The sequence below is a fragment of the Vicia villosa genome, unplaced genomic scaffold (assembly GCF_029867415.1).
Source record: "Vicia villosa cultivar HV-30 ecotype Madison, WI unplaced genomic scaffold, Vvil1.0 ctg.001623F_1_1, whole genome shotgun sequence".
NCBI classification, from domain to species: Eukaryota; Viridiplantae; Streptophyta; class Magnoliopsida; order Fabales; family Fabaceae; genus Vicia; species Vicia villosa.
Genome location: NW_026705676.1, coordinates 271030 through 287431, shown reverse-complemented (window position 1 = coordinate 287431; position 16402 = coordinate 271030). Strand labels below are relative to the sequence as shown.

Genomic DNA, 16402 nt, shown 5'->3' with positions numbered 1-16402 from the left:
GGAGAGAGGCTATACGCTTCACTTTGAAGGAGGTGTATGCAAAATATTAGACAACAAAAATAAAAGGGCTGAGATTGCCCAAGTGAAGATGAATAAGAGCAATAGAAGTTTCCCGCTAAATTTAAAATATGCAACTAACATTGCCTAAATAAGAAAATAATGCATTGTTCATATCCATGAAATCATTATACATTAACTAATAGTAAGAAATATGAAAGATTATCATGGTTAGAAATTATATCTACTCTCATTTATATATGTAAAATACGAGTTGTGCATTCATCTCACTTACGTTTTCGCTAAAAAAGTATTTTTTTTTGAAAAAGCAAAAGTATATTAAAGTAATATCTCAGCACAAGTAATAAAGTCAAACTTTAAACAAGAAACTAATTCATGATTATTCTGTTAATTTAAAGATAATCACAATATTAATCATGAATAAGGGATTCAAAAGATTAAATCTTTTATCATTCCATCATTCTTGATTGTCAATAACCTAATCTTGTGATTCATTTGGACTTGCTTTTCCAATCATTTATGCCATTCTTCGACTAACAACTTGAACAAACATACACAAATCATTTCAATTTTTTAAACAAGTATTCATACAAATCATTCAAAACTTTTAAAATATTCACAGGTGTTTTGAAGTGTAGGCTCAATTTTAATCTCTTTTGCATTCCATCCCCTGTTGAGAATCATAACATGTCCTAAAGACATAAAAAATAAGGTTCGTTTTGCGGACATCCTTGCTAAGCTAAGAAATTCTCAGTATGTGAGTTTCTAGCAGAAAAATTCTCTTAGCGCACAACATAGCTCGCTTGGCAAATTTCCCGCAACTTTAATCAATACATGTTGTACTTGTTCATAATCAACAGACATTCATAGAAAAAATAAAAATCCATTCAACAATAATGACGTCCCAACAGATACTTTGATGTTTGAAAACTTAGACATGCTCATGTACTAAATACAAAATGATCAACATCTCTAAATTCCTCTTGTCCATGGCATTATTAGTAAAATATTTAAAGCACACATAAATTATTGAAAAACTACTAATATTAAACAACGAAACAATGAAACTAAAGTAAATAAAGATTCACATTAACGGTGGTCAAGTTATGACAGCAGTTTAGTCATCATCCTCTTCTTTTCCACCATTTTCTCGCATTCTTCTTCCTATTCATCTCCACTTTCTTCCTCGTCTTCTTTAGCCTCAGCATCACCTTCACCTACCACATCCCAATTTTTTTGGATGAAGTCGTATATCCATATACTTTTGCCAATAGAAAGGCTTGATTAGAATCTTGGATACAACCCTTACTAAAACTTTTAGATATAAAACTAGATAGAATTCATCACACAGGTTAAACAAATAAAGAGATAAAGGATTTCCATGTATAATACCAAAACCAATAGTTGGGTACATGAAGGACATAATAACAAATAAAATTGAGAACCACCATAGCTTATCAATTTTAAGAATATGTGAGAGAAATATTTCAACCATTCCAAATTTAACCATGTAATATGACATGATTTATTGACATTCCCTCACCTTCTATGTAAATAATTGCATGTTTTAATTGTCATTATAAATAAATTAAACATAAAACATCAATCACATAAAACACATATTAACATATCTTTACATTTTCAATTAAAATTTATTTTATTACTTAACCATACTCACATTTTACTTACGGAAGCATACAGAGTCTATCTAATGGCAACATCAAAACGATTAGTATATTTAAAAAAAAACCTTCACTTTAGAGCCACTAAATATTCCTCGACAACATTAGTGTAAAGTGTAATTCTAGTTCTTATTAAGATAAGAAATGAAAAGAATTAAATTAGTGTTGTCATGGAACATCTTGGAGGCTTTAAGTTAAGGTTCTTAAAAATTTTAAATATGTTAGTCGTTCAGGTGCTGCCATTGAATCAACTTTAAATGCTTCTATAAGCATCAATATAGTTACTTAATAAAATAATATATAATTAAAAAGTTATTGTTGTTAATATGAGTCATATGTAAATTGATCTTTTAATGTTTAATTTACTTAGCAAGGCAATTAAAAGAAGTAATTGTTTAATTAGCAGTGTAGAAATTGTAAATGATCCATGTCATATCAAAGAAATACTTTACACGATTTCATTTGGTGTGGTGGGAATTTTTCTATACCAAATTCCTAAATTTGATAAGCACTGGTAGTTCTCAACCTTAATGGCTAGTATGTCATTCACATATTCAACTATTTATCTTGATGTAAGACAGAGATATCCTCTCCCTCCTTAGTTATTTATTCTAGATACAACTCTTACTTCAACTCTTTTATGATAATAGTAATATTTACCGCAACTTCTTTTTTTAGAATAAAATTTTATAACAGGTGCTCATAATAAAAACACGGCAGCAAATGGCTTTTTATTAGCTTAGTCAATCCATTCTTTTTGTCGAATTGTTAATCTCTCTATCCAATGGTTATCCTATGTTGAGTTGAGGTAATCTAATAAGATCCTATGCCAGAAAAAAAAATTATTTGTAAAATTTAAAATGGTATAAGTACTTACATTATTGTTTTACAAATGTCTAGAAAAATAATATTAAATTGTGATTGATTAAAAAAATAAGAAATTTAAACACTTTGAATTAAATATAAAGATTATATCTCATATAATGACATTGCATACTTGATTTAAATGGATAACACCAAGAAATAAAGTCAAAGGATAAAATTTAGAGAGAGATGTGACATACTTTTTGATCACTTGAATGTCTTTAAATAACAAGTTGATACTTGTTTCTTCTACATATTTTTATAGTCTCTCCTCCACTCTCTTTTTCAACTCTTTTTCAATGGTCCTCAAGTTTTTTCCATAGGAGAAATTGTCACTTTGGAATCCTCTTATTAAGATAGGAACAAAGAAATGATCATATATATTAATAGTGAAGGATACTTGCATAAACAAACAATATAAATATTCTATAGTAACATGGCAGGGTTAGTTTTTGATAACAAAGTAGATAAAAAAGGAAATCAATACTAAACATATTCCTAATGCTCAACAATAACAAGCATTGCAATAAATTAACCATAAATTATTTAGTTGTTACATAACAAGCATTATCAATAAATTATCCATATTGTTGTTAATATGAGTCATATGTAAGATCAACTCAAAATTCTTCTAATTTATTTTAATATAATTAAATATAAACACAAAGTGAGGATTATAATATTCAAAATAAATTAATTCTTATTCATCCCTTTCATGTAATATACAGTGATGCATTTCTCAAATATACAGTGATGCATTTTAAATAGCTGTAGGGCCATTTTAAGAATAGTAACAGAAACATTCAAAGAAATGAACATGTTATATATCATATCTAAGAGGATAACCAGGTTGAAAATATACCATTGAATTGGGTTCTCAAAACTCATCTAAAGCAACATAGGTGTTTTTCACATCAACAATCACATCCAACGACTCAAGCTTCTGCAAATGTATTATGGACCAGTTATAATCTTAGAATCAATTTACAGCATAATTGAACTAAAGCCTCTGCAAATGTATCCAGCGATTGAAGCATCATTATATTGAATATCCAATTGTGCAATTGATATTTTAGAATTCAAGCTTTCACTGTTCTTATATTGATGGCCATAATGAACGAATTAAGTAATTAACTTTGGTTGAGAGAGAAGCTAGGGTTTCTTGTGGGCGATAGCGAGTTGGACAACAGTTTCTTGTCATGGAACGAGTTTTCAGGGAATGAAGGAACGAGTTTTCAGGGAATGAAGGAACAACAATTAGCATTAATATTTTATAAAAATAAGAAAAACTTACTGTAAAAAAAATATTAATAAGAAAAACTTTGTCTAGGTGTTGTAATGTTTAACTTAAATTATTTTTTTTAAGAATAAAAAAGTTTATATAACAAAAATTAAAATTATTTTATTTAGAAAAATTAATTTTTATTTTTTTAATGAAATTTTAGTTGTTTGAAAGTAAAAAATATTCGTATCTCTATCTTTTTAATTTATATAAACGTAGGTTAAAGTTAAAAAAAAAAAAAAGAAAAATTATAAATGGGTTGACATTTTACTCAAGAAAATATTCTACTATGTTTTGATGTACGAGGGAGGAAAACCTATCAGTAAAGTTGATAGATTTATGATTAGGATGAAAAAGACCTAAAAAGCAACAAAAAGATCTATATTATCATAAAAAAATCGATGAAAAAAAGACTATGATTTCGAAAAAAATTGTTAACCGTTTGATCAAAATGGCGGAGGGTGGAAGCTTTCTTATTGGGAGGTCGAAGGAATACTATGGGGATCACATGGAAGAATCTGATATTCAAAGAAACAATGGGAGGCAATGGGAATTTGTGAACCGAGACGTGGGAGATAAATTATGGGCGACCATTGTTGCTTTGGGTGTTGTTGACGTGGAGGGGCAGAACAAGTTAGTGAGTAGGATTGTAGACTTGGAAAAAGGGAGCGAAACCGAAGAGGAAGGAAGGAAGGTGTTACATAATGTTTATCAATGATTATCAGATCATTAAACATTAGAGGGGAAGTGAACGCATTCAAAAGAAGGAGAATTAGTTCCATCATTACTACAGGTAAAGAGGATATCTTTCTTATTCAAGAAACGAAGGTGAGTAGTATGAATGAGATTATTGCTAATAGTTTTTGGAAATCTATGAATATCGGTTTCTCTTTCTCGAATTCGGTAGGAAGATCGGGTGGTTTGATTACCTTGTGGAAGAATGATAGTATGTCGGTGTTGAATAGTGTTAAAGGCGATGGCTTATTGGGAATCAAAGTGAAATGGAAGGATAATCTTTATTATGTGGTAAATGTTTATTCTTCGTACAATATTTATAAGAAGAGATCTATGTGGGAAGAGTTAATTGAGTTGAAGAAGATTTTCGTAGATGGTGAATGGATCTTGGGTGGTGATTTCAACGCTATCAACAATTGTGGAGAGAGGAGAGGTAGGGGGTTTTAGTTAATAAGAAAGACGCGGAGTTATTTTCGGAATTTATTATCAAGAGCGATTTGGTGGACGTTCCTTGTAAAGGAAAAAAAATTCTCTTAATATAGTGGGGATGGTAAGTCAAAAAGTAGGATTGATCGGTTTCTTTTATCGAGTGTCGTGGTGAATAGATGACAAGTGATCGGTCAATTAATTGGTGATAGAGACATACACAGAATGATTAAACACATGACAACCAAAGATATATAATTATGCAAATTATGTGAAAGTAGAAAAATAAAATGTATGAACAATAATTTAGTTAAACAAGGAAAAATAAATTTTAGAAATACTATCTAACTAGTGAAAAGATTTCTCTAAGCAAAAATGTTACTCTTGCTTCAATGTATGCACCTCAGATTCCTCTTGCTTCAATTTGTTCATTGTTCATCTTGCCACAAAAAATGTCCAACTTTAACTTCAACCAGTTCTCCTTCTTGTGTTTTTGTCCAAATAATGTTAAGTAATTCACCAATATTTCTGAAATACATAAAATCATCAGGTCTAAATTAGATAATAATTTCACAAAACATATTACTACTGATGCGCTTGCAAACTTGTATTATTGGATTTTACATGAACTAAAAAAACTCACTAAATAAAGAACAAAACGTCAATTCTTATGGGTAGGGGGAATCGAATCCCAATATTCCATCTAGGGCCCCTCTCACATAACACCTAAAGAATATATGTTTAAAGCTTATGCTTATGAACAAAAACGAATGTATGAGCGACGTTTGATAAGTGTCAATGCTTGACAACAGACACGATGTCACATGTGATTATATTAAGTTTGTCTTCTTCTTTTTTTTTTTAAATTATTCATATTAAGTTTATGTCTTCTTTTAAATTCTTATTAATATCGATGTGTCAGTGTTTTGTCAAATGTCTGCATAAACATACCAATTAAAATAAAATGGAAAGTAAGAAATTAACGAGACTATTCCATAACTCTGGAACCTATCATTAATTGAAACAAGGAAAAACACATGAGAATTTGACATAGAAACATTTTCTATAAGGTAGAAGTTAAATCATAAAACATGTTAGCATCCAAGTACAATCTAGAAGCTAGAAATTAAATCATAAAACATGTTAGTATTCGAGTTTAATTTGTTCCTCTACATATGATAATAAATTATAATTATAGAGACAAAGTGAAACAGAAACAAATGAAACAAAATTAAAGCAAAAAATCTTTCTTTCCTTAGTTTAATCCACATTTTACCTTTGTAATGAATTTAGTGAACCGAACATTTGGTGAAGGAAAGTTTTGAAGAAAAAAGTCAATTACTAATATGGCATCTATTAATCTATTAATCTATGGGATAATCCATATGAAGCTGGTCTTATTTCTACTTCCAGTATCTTCAAGTTACATAAGGAAGGGAACTCAAACTTCAATACATCATGAACTAAGGAGAGAACCTAAGCAATAAAGGACAACAATTAATCATGAATTTAATCAAACTATAAGTTTTTTTAAAAAAAAATCGAAATAAATTGACATATAATGCAAGCATGTAAATATTGTAAGAAGGATACAAAAAATTTTAAAAAAATATTCATACAAATTTTGTAAATACTCCCCACCAAGCAAATTGGACGATATTCATACAAATCTTGACGATTTTTGCTCTTAGAAATCAAAGTTAGAAAAGAGGAAGTTATAGCTTTCACAAGAGTACCTTTAGAATGGAAATCATTACAAAGAGCCATTAAATCCCCTTTTAGAAAAGACCAAAATCTCTTGAAGAACTCAAGAGTGAAACCGTCTGGGCCCGAATTTTTGTTCCCGTCACACGACCAAATAGCCTCCTTAACTTCTTCCTTCGAAAACGGCCTCTCCATCTCCATTGATTCATTCGGCAGTAAAGAATTCAGACTAATTCCATTAGGCTCCGGCCTACAACCAACTTCCTCCTTAAAGAAATCTTTGAAATGAGCACAAATGAAGTCTTTAACATCTCTAACTTCTTCCAATCTGCCCTATTTGAGCCTATAGAACACAAAGAGTTTAACCTCATTCTCTCCCTCAAATAATTATGAAAAAAGTGGGTATTACCATCTCCTTCAGATAACCAAAGTTGTCTAGATTTAAGCCGGAGAATACTTTCCTTTTTGTTAAGATTATCCCAAAAATTCGCCATCGCCTTAGATATCTTCAAAACCACCTCCTCCGGAACATTACCCGCAAAATGAACAAACAAGTTATCTAAAAGTTGCATCTCCTCCCCGACTTTCTCAATGTTAAGGTCGATCCAACCATAAACCTCTTTGTTCCACGAAGATATCCGCTCCTTAAGAACTTTCAACTTCTCTACCAAGCAAAAATCACCTCTCCCCTTTTTACTTATGGTTGCCAACTTCTTCTTCACAAAAGAGGAGAAATCTTCATGATTGAACCAAGAGTTGTTGAATTCAAAAGGTTTAGGTCCCCAATTCTTTCTATTAACTTTCAACCAAATCGAAGCATGATCGGAAATGCCCCTTTCTCCAATAATTTGTCCTTCCACCTTCCAATCTTCTATAAATTCTTCTGATAGAAGGAATCTATCAATCCGACTCATAGCTTTATCATTACTATTAAACCAAGTGAATTTGCCTCCTATTGTTGCCTCCGACATCTCCTTTATATAACTCCTAACGGATTTACCTACCCTTTCCTCCAACGAAGAATGGAATTGAAGTCCCTTCCAATGCACCGAGCTCCCTTAGCACTACTCTTCTTAAACTCCACCACCTCTTCCATAACTTCAATCTACAATTGTTATCACACGAGGCGTAGACATTAATGAAGTAGATCAATTTTCCTTCCTTTTCCACGGAAAGACCAAGAAAACCTTCTCCTCTAAAACTATAGACCAGATTAAAAAGATCATTCTTCCACATAGTTAATATGCCTCCCGACGCCCCAACCGCATCTAAGTAAGACCATTCCACCATATCATCATCCCACAACTCTCTAACTACACTACGGTTCAAACCACTCATCTTAGCCTCTTGCATGAAACATATGTCAACTCCCCTTTAAGACCATTCCAATATCTGGTTGTTTTTGTCAATAGTAAGAACCTACATAAAAATTAAATCTGCTATAAAATATTTCTGCTCTCCACTTTGTGATAATAATAAATTTCATAAATAATTATTTATATCAGTAATTTAATAAAAGTAAAGATTTTGATTAAATAAAAATAAACAATAGAATAATTACCTACTTTTTCTTTATGAAGAGTTAATTATTTATATAAATTTTTAGCAATAGTTACATATATTTATTATTAATAAAATATTTTCTAAATTAAGTAATTTGTATTTTAATATTCCTAAACCCAAATAAGAAAAGTAATAATAGAATAAACAAAACAAATTTTTAATTACCTTCATATATAAATATTGAGACGTTAGTTAAACATACTACTTTTTTTAAAATCATTTCATCAGTTTATTATTAATGAAGTATTTTTTTATTTTAGGAATTTTTATTTTAAAATACCTAAACCTTAAAAGAAATATTATAATAGCATGAACAAAAAACATTAATTTACTACATTATATTAATCCAGCATTAATTAAATATACCACTTGTTAAGAATAATTACATATATTTATTATTCGTAAGATATATTTTAATTTAAGATATGTTTATTGTAAAACTCCTAAACCATAGTTCATTGGCCAATTGTCAGAACCTACATAGAAGTTAAACCTGCTATATATTTATTCTCTCAACTTTATGATAATAATAAATTTAATAAAATTATTTAATTTAATATTTTGTTTATATAAAAAACATAAAAATTAAAAATCTTGTCAAAAGAAAATTAATAATATATTAGTTAACTACTTTTTCTTAATGAAGGGTTAATTAAATATAGTAGCTCTTTACAATAATTACGAATATTTATTTTTTATAAAATAACTAGCGTCTAAACGGGCACTCCCGTGCCCGTTGAGAAAAATAATTACTCGTATATTTTTTATGAGGGTTTTATTGTAAATTGCATTATTAAAAATAGAGCTATAACACACAATTATATGAAATATATGGTTTAAATTTAATTGTTAACGCATGCACCTGTGAGATAGATATATAGTATATTTTTTGTTTAATTTTCAATCATTTATGTAATAAAATTTGTGATATGGATTTGGATTTAGTATCTAGTAAATGTGAAACAAAACTAATATAATTAAAAGAAAAAATCATATGCACAGGCGATGTAAAATAACTTTATATTCAACCAAGAGTTTAATTGTTATGCACTGTCAGTGTAAACTTTTTACACTATCAATGCATCACAATCACATAATTATATTTTTTTTTTAAAATTAAAATAAAAGTCAAACACTTTCAACAAATTAACGATTGTGATTCACCAATGCTGTAAAATTTCTTTACACTGTCAATATATTCCAATTAAATTCTTCAACTAATTACCATCATGTACTCTCTCTCCCTCCCTCTACTTCTTTCACATTTTGTTGTGTGTTTATATTGACCAAATACAAATAAATATCATTAAGAAATAGAGATACTATAAAAAAACAAAAATTGACAATGGAGCAACAATTAATAGTACTTTTGTAACAAAATTAATACACAATTTCTAAAAACTGCAATTAATTTGAAAAATAACAAAATCAGTCTATTATCACTAACTATCACACACACACATATATATATATATATATATATATATATATATATATATATATATATATATATATATATATATATATATATATATATATATATATATATATGTTTGTTATAGATTAAGAGATCATGTAAAAAATTAGTACAGTAAATAACACAAAAGAAACAAAAAATAAAGATAAATGAAAATTGTGGTATTTGAGTTTACTCTCTTTCTTCAAATGAAAGAATGCTTGAAAGAATGCTTGAGAGAGCAATTGTAGAACCAACAAAGAAGAAGATTTCGTTCATATGTGCATGGTTGAATAAAAATGCCACTATGAAAACATCCACTCGTTTTTCCTTTAAATTGTCAATGTAGTATGAAAGCCGGTGGCCCGCAAAATAATTGTTCCAAAATGAAAACGGTTTCTCCTTTAACTATTGCAGAATATATGTCAGTACATCCATGTGTTTAACGGTTGGCCCACAAGATGTACATATATACTCTCTTCCTTAATTTTTTTTAACAGATGGAAGAAACTTTGGCAGTTAACACTCAACAGTGCTCTCTTTCATTTGCTTCTGATGGGAGTAATATAAGAACCTTTTGATTGTGTTAAATAGGAAGGAGAAATTTACAGTTTTAGAAACCGTATAGCAGTTCTCCGCAGCAGTTAGGGGGCAATATTTTAGAACCACCAAAAAGGTGTATCCCCTTTATATATTGTTATAGATATATTGTTATAGATTTCTAATATAGTTTTTTTTCTAATTCCAAAACCAAAATAAGAAAAATAATAAGAGACTAAACAAAAAAGCATATTAATTACCTACTTTCTTTTATGAATCCATAATTAGTATACTACTTTAAAAATTACTTACATATATTTATTATTAATAAAACATTTTCTAATTTAAGGAATTTTAATTTGAAAATTCTAAAACCCTCAGAAAAATAATTATAGAATAAAATAAAAAAATATTAATTTCCTACCCTTTTAAGTGTAAATTAAATATACTACTTTTAAAAATTAATTACATATATTTATTATTATAAATAATTTTCTAATTTAAGGAATTTTTATTTTAAAATTCTAAACCCTAATTCGCAAAGAAGCATGAAAAATAAACATAGAGAGTGATATATAAATTCTTGTAGAATATCTTTTTGACACCTCCGAAGCACCTTATAAACGTAGAAGAATAGAGTTTTTTATAGCATTTTGTCAACAATATATTTCATTTGTCTTCATTAGAAGTGTCTTTTAAAAGATCAACGGAAAAAAATCCCAAAGCATCTTCTCACTCTTCTCAAAACAATACAAATGAAGATAGGTTAAATAGTTTACCAGTTTGTCTTCTTCTCCACATACTCTCATTTCTAAACGCCAAAGAAGTCGTTCATAGTTGCATTCTATCCACAATATGGAGAAATCTCTGGAAGCCTCTTCCAACTCTTTCATTAAGCTCTTCACACTTTACTCGTCGCAAAGCTTTTACAAAATTTGTAAATCAGATTTTGTTACTACGCGATGCCTCAGCCTCACTATACGCTCTTAATCTTCACTCTCCCATTTCCATGAAGCGTCGTCTATTTGAAAGGATTTTAAATTATGTTGTTGCGCATAATGTTCAACAATTAGAAATCCATGTGCAGTGTAATATTCAAGTCTTTCCATCATGCTTTTTATCTCGCCACACCTATCAAGAGTTTCACAAAATATTATTTCCCAATCCTACGTGTTTTCAAGCATTAACCAGTCTGCATCTAAGGTATGTCACATTTTTAGGCGGAGCAGATCCTTTTTCGGCATTTCCAAAGTTGACTACTTTGGAGATTTCTCATTTTGGAATTCAAGGTGAACAAAATATTTGCATATCAAGTAGCACCCTTCTCAACTTAACAATACAATCATATTCTTATCAGGGCAACATCAAACTATCTACTCCAAATCTTTGTACTTTTTCTTTTATAGGCATTCCTGTTCAGATATTACCCGAAAGCTATCTTAGTTCTGTTGAACATGTAGACATTCAGGAGGATCTATAAGTGCAAGGTAGTTATGTAACGCCTCATTCATATCTACTTAGCTTTGCTAGAGTTTGCTTGTATCATCAAATTATTTTAACCTTAATAATGCTTCAAATATATTAGTTGGTTAGTCTTTTACTATATGAATCTAATTCTAAATTTTCATGATTCATTGGTGAGATTCTCTCCTTACTTACTGATTAATTAATAGTTGAGTTTCCTTCTTTTTGTAAATGTCATTCGTAATTTTTTAACATACTATTCTGTCCCAATGATGCAATATGTTTGATTATCAAGAAAACTTTTAAACATAACCGAGTTTGAAATCAAGTGATATTTTGATGCTTTTTATCATTAATAGTTGAAAACTACTCCGATAAAGCATAGTGCAAACTTTCAACCACAACCGAAGCTGATTTTTATTATATAAGACACATTCCTTTACAAAAAAAAAAATCGTAAGAATGTACATGATGCATCTAATTCAAGATATTTTTTAATATATCTACTTCCTTTTTTGTCTTCTATCCCAAAACAATATATTTCAATCACGGTTCTTTTTTCTGAAATAATACATAATATCATCAAAATTTGTTAAATCTCAATTTAGATGATTAATTCACAAAACCTATAATCAATGATAGTTCCTCAAAGATCTTGATTATCAACATTATGTGAACCAAACACCATGTCGATTTCAAGAGAAGTATAAACCGAAGAAAAAGAAAGCCAATCCTTATGTAAACAACTTCAACATTTAGAGAAAATTCATTAAACAAAGAAAATTTCTTTATAGACCTCCCAACCATCTAGGTCACCTCTGGTGAAAAATCCAAACTATCCCTGACTTCGGAAATGCATTTCCGAAATGCAAGAAAAAGGCGTTTTCGGAGATGCATCTCCGAAAGCGCCTTTTTTTTTTTGAAAAAATTGTCTTATTTCGAAAGTTCATTTTCGAAAACAGCATTTCGGAAGTTCATTTCCCAAATACTGCATCTCCGAAAACGCCTTTTTTTTTTTGAAAAAATTGTCTTATTTCGAAAGTTCATTTTCGAAAACAGCATTTCGGAAGTTCATTTCCCAAATACTGCGCGTTTTGCAGATTAAGCAAAACAGCCCCCTCCCCCAATTCATTTACCCTAAATCAACTTCAAACTCAACCCCAAAGAGATTTTTCTGCAAACCACTTCCAAGGCTACATTATATTCCACATCTAGTTGCTCTACTACATTCAAAAGCCCTCCAATCTATTCGATCGGTAAGCATTTTGATTTTAGAATCTGTGATTAAAATTTAGATTAGGGTGTTTACAAATAGCAAAAAAAGTATTAGGTTAGGTTTGTACTGATATTTAAGATGTTTAGAATGTGTAAACATAGGTTTGAAGTTCGATTTTGGGGTCTGTCATGGAAGTTGCAGAAAACTTCTGCGCATGGGTGTTTCGGAAGTTCATTTCTGAAAACACCTTCATTCCCAGTTTCGGAAATGAACTTCCGAATTGTATCAGAAGTGCAATTTTTTCAGTTCTTTATGTTGTCTCGCATATTAATCGATTTCAATTGTTTTCAGGAACATGTCAGACAACCTAGCACACATCAGACAGGGTAGAGAGACCCAGACTGCGTCGGTTAGACGCGAGCGGGCGGCGACGCAGCTGGCGTCGACACAGAGACGGGGGCATGGCCGGGGACGAGGTGTGCGAATTCCCGTGGGGATGGACGAGGGTACCTCTACATCTGGATCGAGGAGTCGTCTGGCTCGGGTATCTTCTTCCCGCCAGCGAGAGGAGGAGGATAGGGTGGCAGTGCCATACCACGAGGCAGTGGAGGTACCGGATGTTGACCCTCCACTCGGGGAGGAGGATGAGCAGGAGGAGGGCTTCGCGGGAGGGCCTAGTGACACTTCAGTGCTGCTTACCTACCACGATCACGTCGCTCGGGGTATCTGGGAGGGAGAGGTATTTTTTATAATTTGCCCGACTACATTATTTAACCGTTTATAATTTAGACGTTTATTCAATATTTTATTAACCGGTCTATTTAACCGGTCTATTTAACATACTTTTTTATTTGTTGTTTTGAAACAGGAGAGAGAGCCGTTGAAAATGGTGAATCACGCCCGGAAGATTTTTAATCTGTTTAAACCGAGGCAGTCATAAATGGATCGAGGTGTCGTTCATCAGGGCGGTCCAGAGGCAGTCGCCGTGATGGAGATAATCGTCACTGATGCGGGCCGTGCGGCGGCATACAGGCGTCAGAGGAGGTCCCAGGGAGAGAGGGTTAGGCATACCCAATAGTGGTCGGGTTTATTTATTTTTTTTCGGATTGTATCTTTCGTACACTATCATTATTTGGATTTAGATCGGATCGGTTTGTATATATTACTATTCTTATCATATTAGTAAATTAGTATTTTTTGTTTATATATCGCTTATTTTATTTGTCGTCTTCCTTTAATTAAAAATACGAGGCTGTTTCCAAAAACATAAAAAAAAACACAGTTTCTGCATAATTCGGAAGTTCATTTTCGAAACCCCCGAAAATCTGAAAAAAGGTGTTTTCTGAAGTGCATCTCCGAAAACACCCCCCATTTTGTGTTTTCGGAGTTGAACTTCCGAAATCTGAGATAATTAAAAAAAAAAAACTTCGGAAGTTCATTTCCGAAGCAGGGGTAAATTGGGGTTTTCGCTGGGGGTGACCCCATAGGGAGGTCGGTAAAGAAAAAATCTTAAACAAAAGATAAGAAAAGGAAATTAAAACAAGTAAAGAAAATCTACTACCAATTATGTCACCAACCTATAACATATAAGGTCATTTTCGAAAATTCTAATTCAATCTAATCCAACATGTGATTCAAGATTCATCAAGAATCGTTTTTCATAACTTTAGAATTAAAGTTTTCTTCAACTAACAATCTAGTATGAACTAAAAGTTAATTCATTCTAGTCATACATACATACATGTTAGAATCAATATACAAGTTATTTCCCTAACTAAGGCATTTGTAGTTATGATAATAACATATAACTAAAGAGACCAAGAAAAACACAATAAGAGAAGCCATAAATCAAAGAAAATTAAATATTTTTCAAAAGTAGAATACGCATTTCAGCTTTGCAATAAAAAACCTCTAACGAAATTGAGTTTTGAAGCAAAAAGTCAACTACTCCATCAGATATTATGAACATGCGCTACTTTGTCATCTATCAATATGGTTGGAAGAGGAGATTTTATTTTAAAAGAGAAACTTCGTCTTTTAAAAGAGAAACTTAAGAAGTGGGATAAGGAAGTGTTCGGGAAGATAGACATGGAAATAGAGGAAGGTGTCCGAGAGATCAATATCGCCGATTCAAGGTTAGATCACTTATCCGATCTTTCTTTTTTCGATGCGAATATTGCTCTTAGAAAGGAAGCGTCTGGTAGAATGTGGAGGAATTTGAGGATAAAAGAGAATATGTTTTTACAAAAGTCTAAATTGAAGTGGATGAAAGATGGGGATTCGAATAGCGGTTTTTCCATAAAGTTATGGGGGATAGAAGAAGGCGGAATCATATTGGACCTATTCTAACATCGGGTCATGTGGTGGAATCGGTTGAAGAGGTGAGGGAAGCGGTTTATAATCATTTCGGTAACAAATTCATTGAATCGGAGTAGAATAGACCGTTGTTGGATGGAATTCCTTTTGAGACGATTAGTAGGGAGGAAGCGGAGAGTCTTGAAAAACCTTTTCTAGAGGAAGAAATTAAAGCGGCGGTATGGGAGTGTGGTGGCATGAAGAGTCCGGGGCCGGATGGGTACTCTTTCCTTTTTTTCAAGAAGTGTTGGCATATCATTAAAAAGGATTTCATTACTTTCTTTAATTATTTCTTTGGCGGTTCTTTTATCTCTAAGGCGATTACGTCGTCTTTCTTGACTTTAATTCCAAAGTCATACAATCCCATATGTTTGGTGGGGTGTTTATACAAGGTGGCGGAAAAGCTTTTGGCGGAAAGGCTTAGAGGTGTTCTTAATTCCATAGTTTCTTCTAACCAAAGTGCTTTTGTCCCCGGTAGGCAATTGTTGGATGGGGTTTTAGTAGCGAACGAGGTAGTGGATTTTGCTAGAAAGGAAGGGAGCAATTGCATTCTATTCAAAGTGGATTTTGAAAAAGCTTATGATAAGGTTAGTTGGAACTTCTTACGTTACATTTTGACTCAGATGGGGTTTGGTGTTAAGTGGAGGCGGTGGATGGAGTTATTGGTGTTTTCTAGTAATATGTCGGTTTTGGTTAACGGTAGCCCTACCAAAGAATTCAAGGTCACTAGAGGTTTAAGGCAAGGAGATCCTCTTTCTCCTTTCCTTTTTGTGTTAGTGGCGGAATGTCTTACGGGTCTTGTTAAAAAATCGATTGAATTGGGAGAATCCAACCTTTTGTCATTAGAGAGTCTTGCAAGGTAGATATTCTACAATTTGCGGATGACACCCTTATCGCGGGGAATGGTAATTGGAAACATGTTTGGGCGATAAGAGCGGTTCTTCGGGCTTTTGAACTTGTTTCGGGTCTTGGCATTCATTACCACAAAAGTAAGTTAATAGGTATTAACTGCAATTCTAGTTTTTTGGAGGCGGCATCCTACTTCCTATCGTGTAAATTGGAAGATAGCAATTTTTACTTTTTAGGGATGCCTATTG

General features: G+C 31.5%; 1 protein-coding gene across 1 annotated transcript; it reads right to left on the bottom strand.

Moving 5' to 3' along the window:
• Positions 1–5410: 5410 nt before the first annotated feature.
• LOC131636056 (uncharacterized) lies at positions 5411–7682 on the bottom strand. The gene is made up of 3 exons (XM_058906699.1): positions 7121–7682; positions 6744–6989; positions 5411–5535 (listed from the first exon to the last, which is right to left on the bottom strand). Exons 1-3 carry the CDS (start codon positions 7680–7682, stop codon positions 5411–5413), a joined length of 933 nt encoding a protein of 310 aa, XP_058762682.1.
• Positions 7683–16402: the final 8720 nt, after the last annotated feature.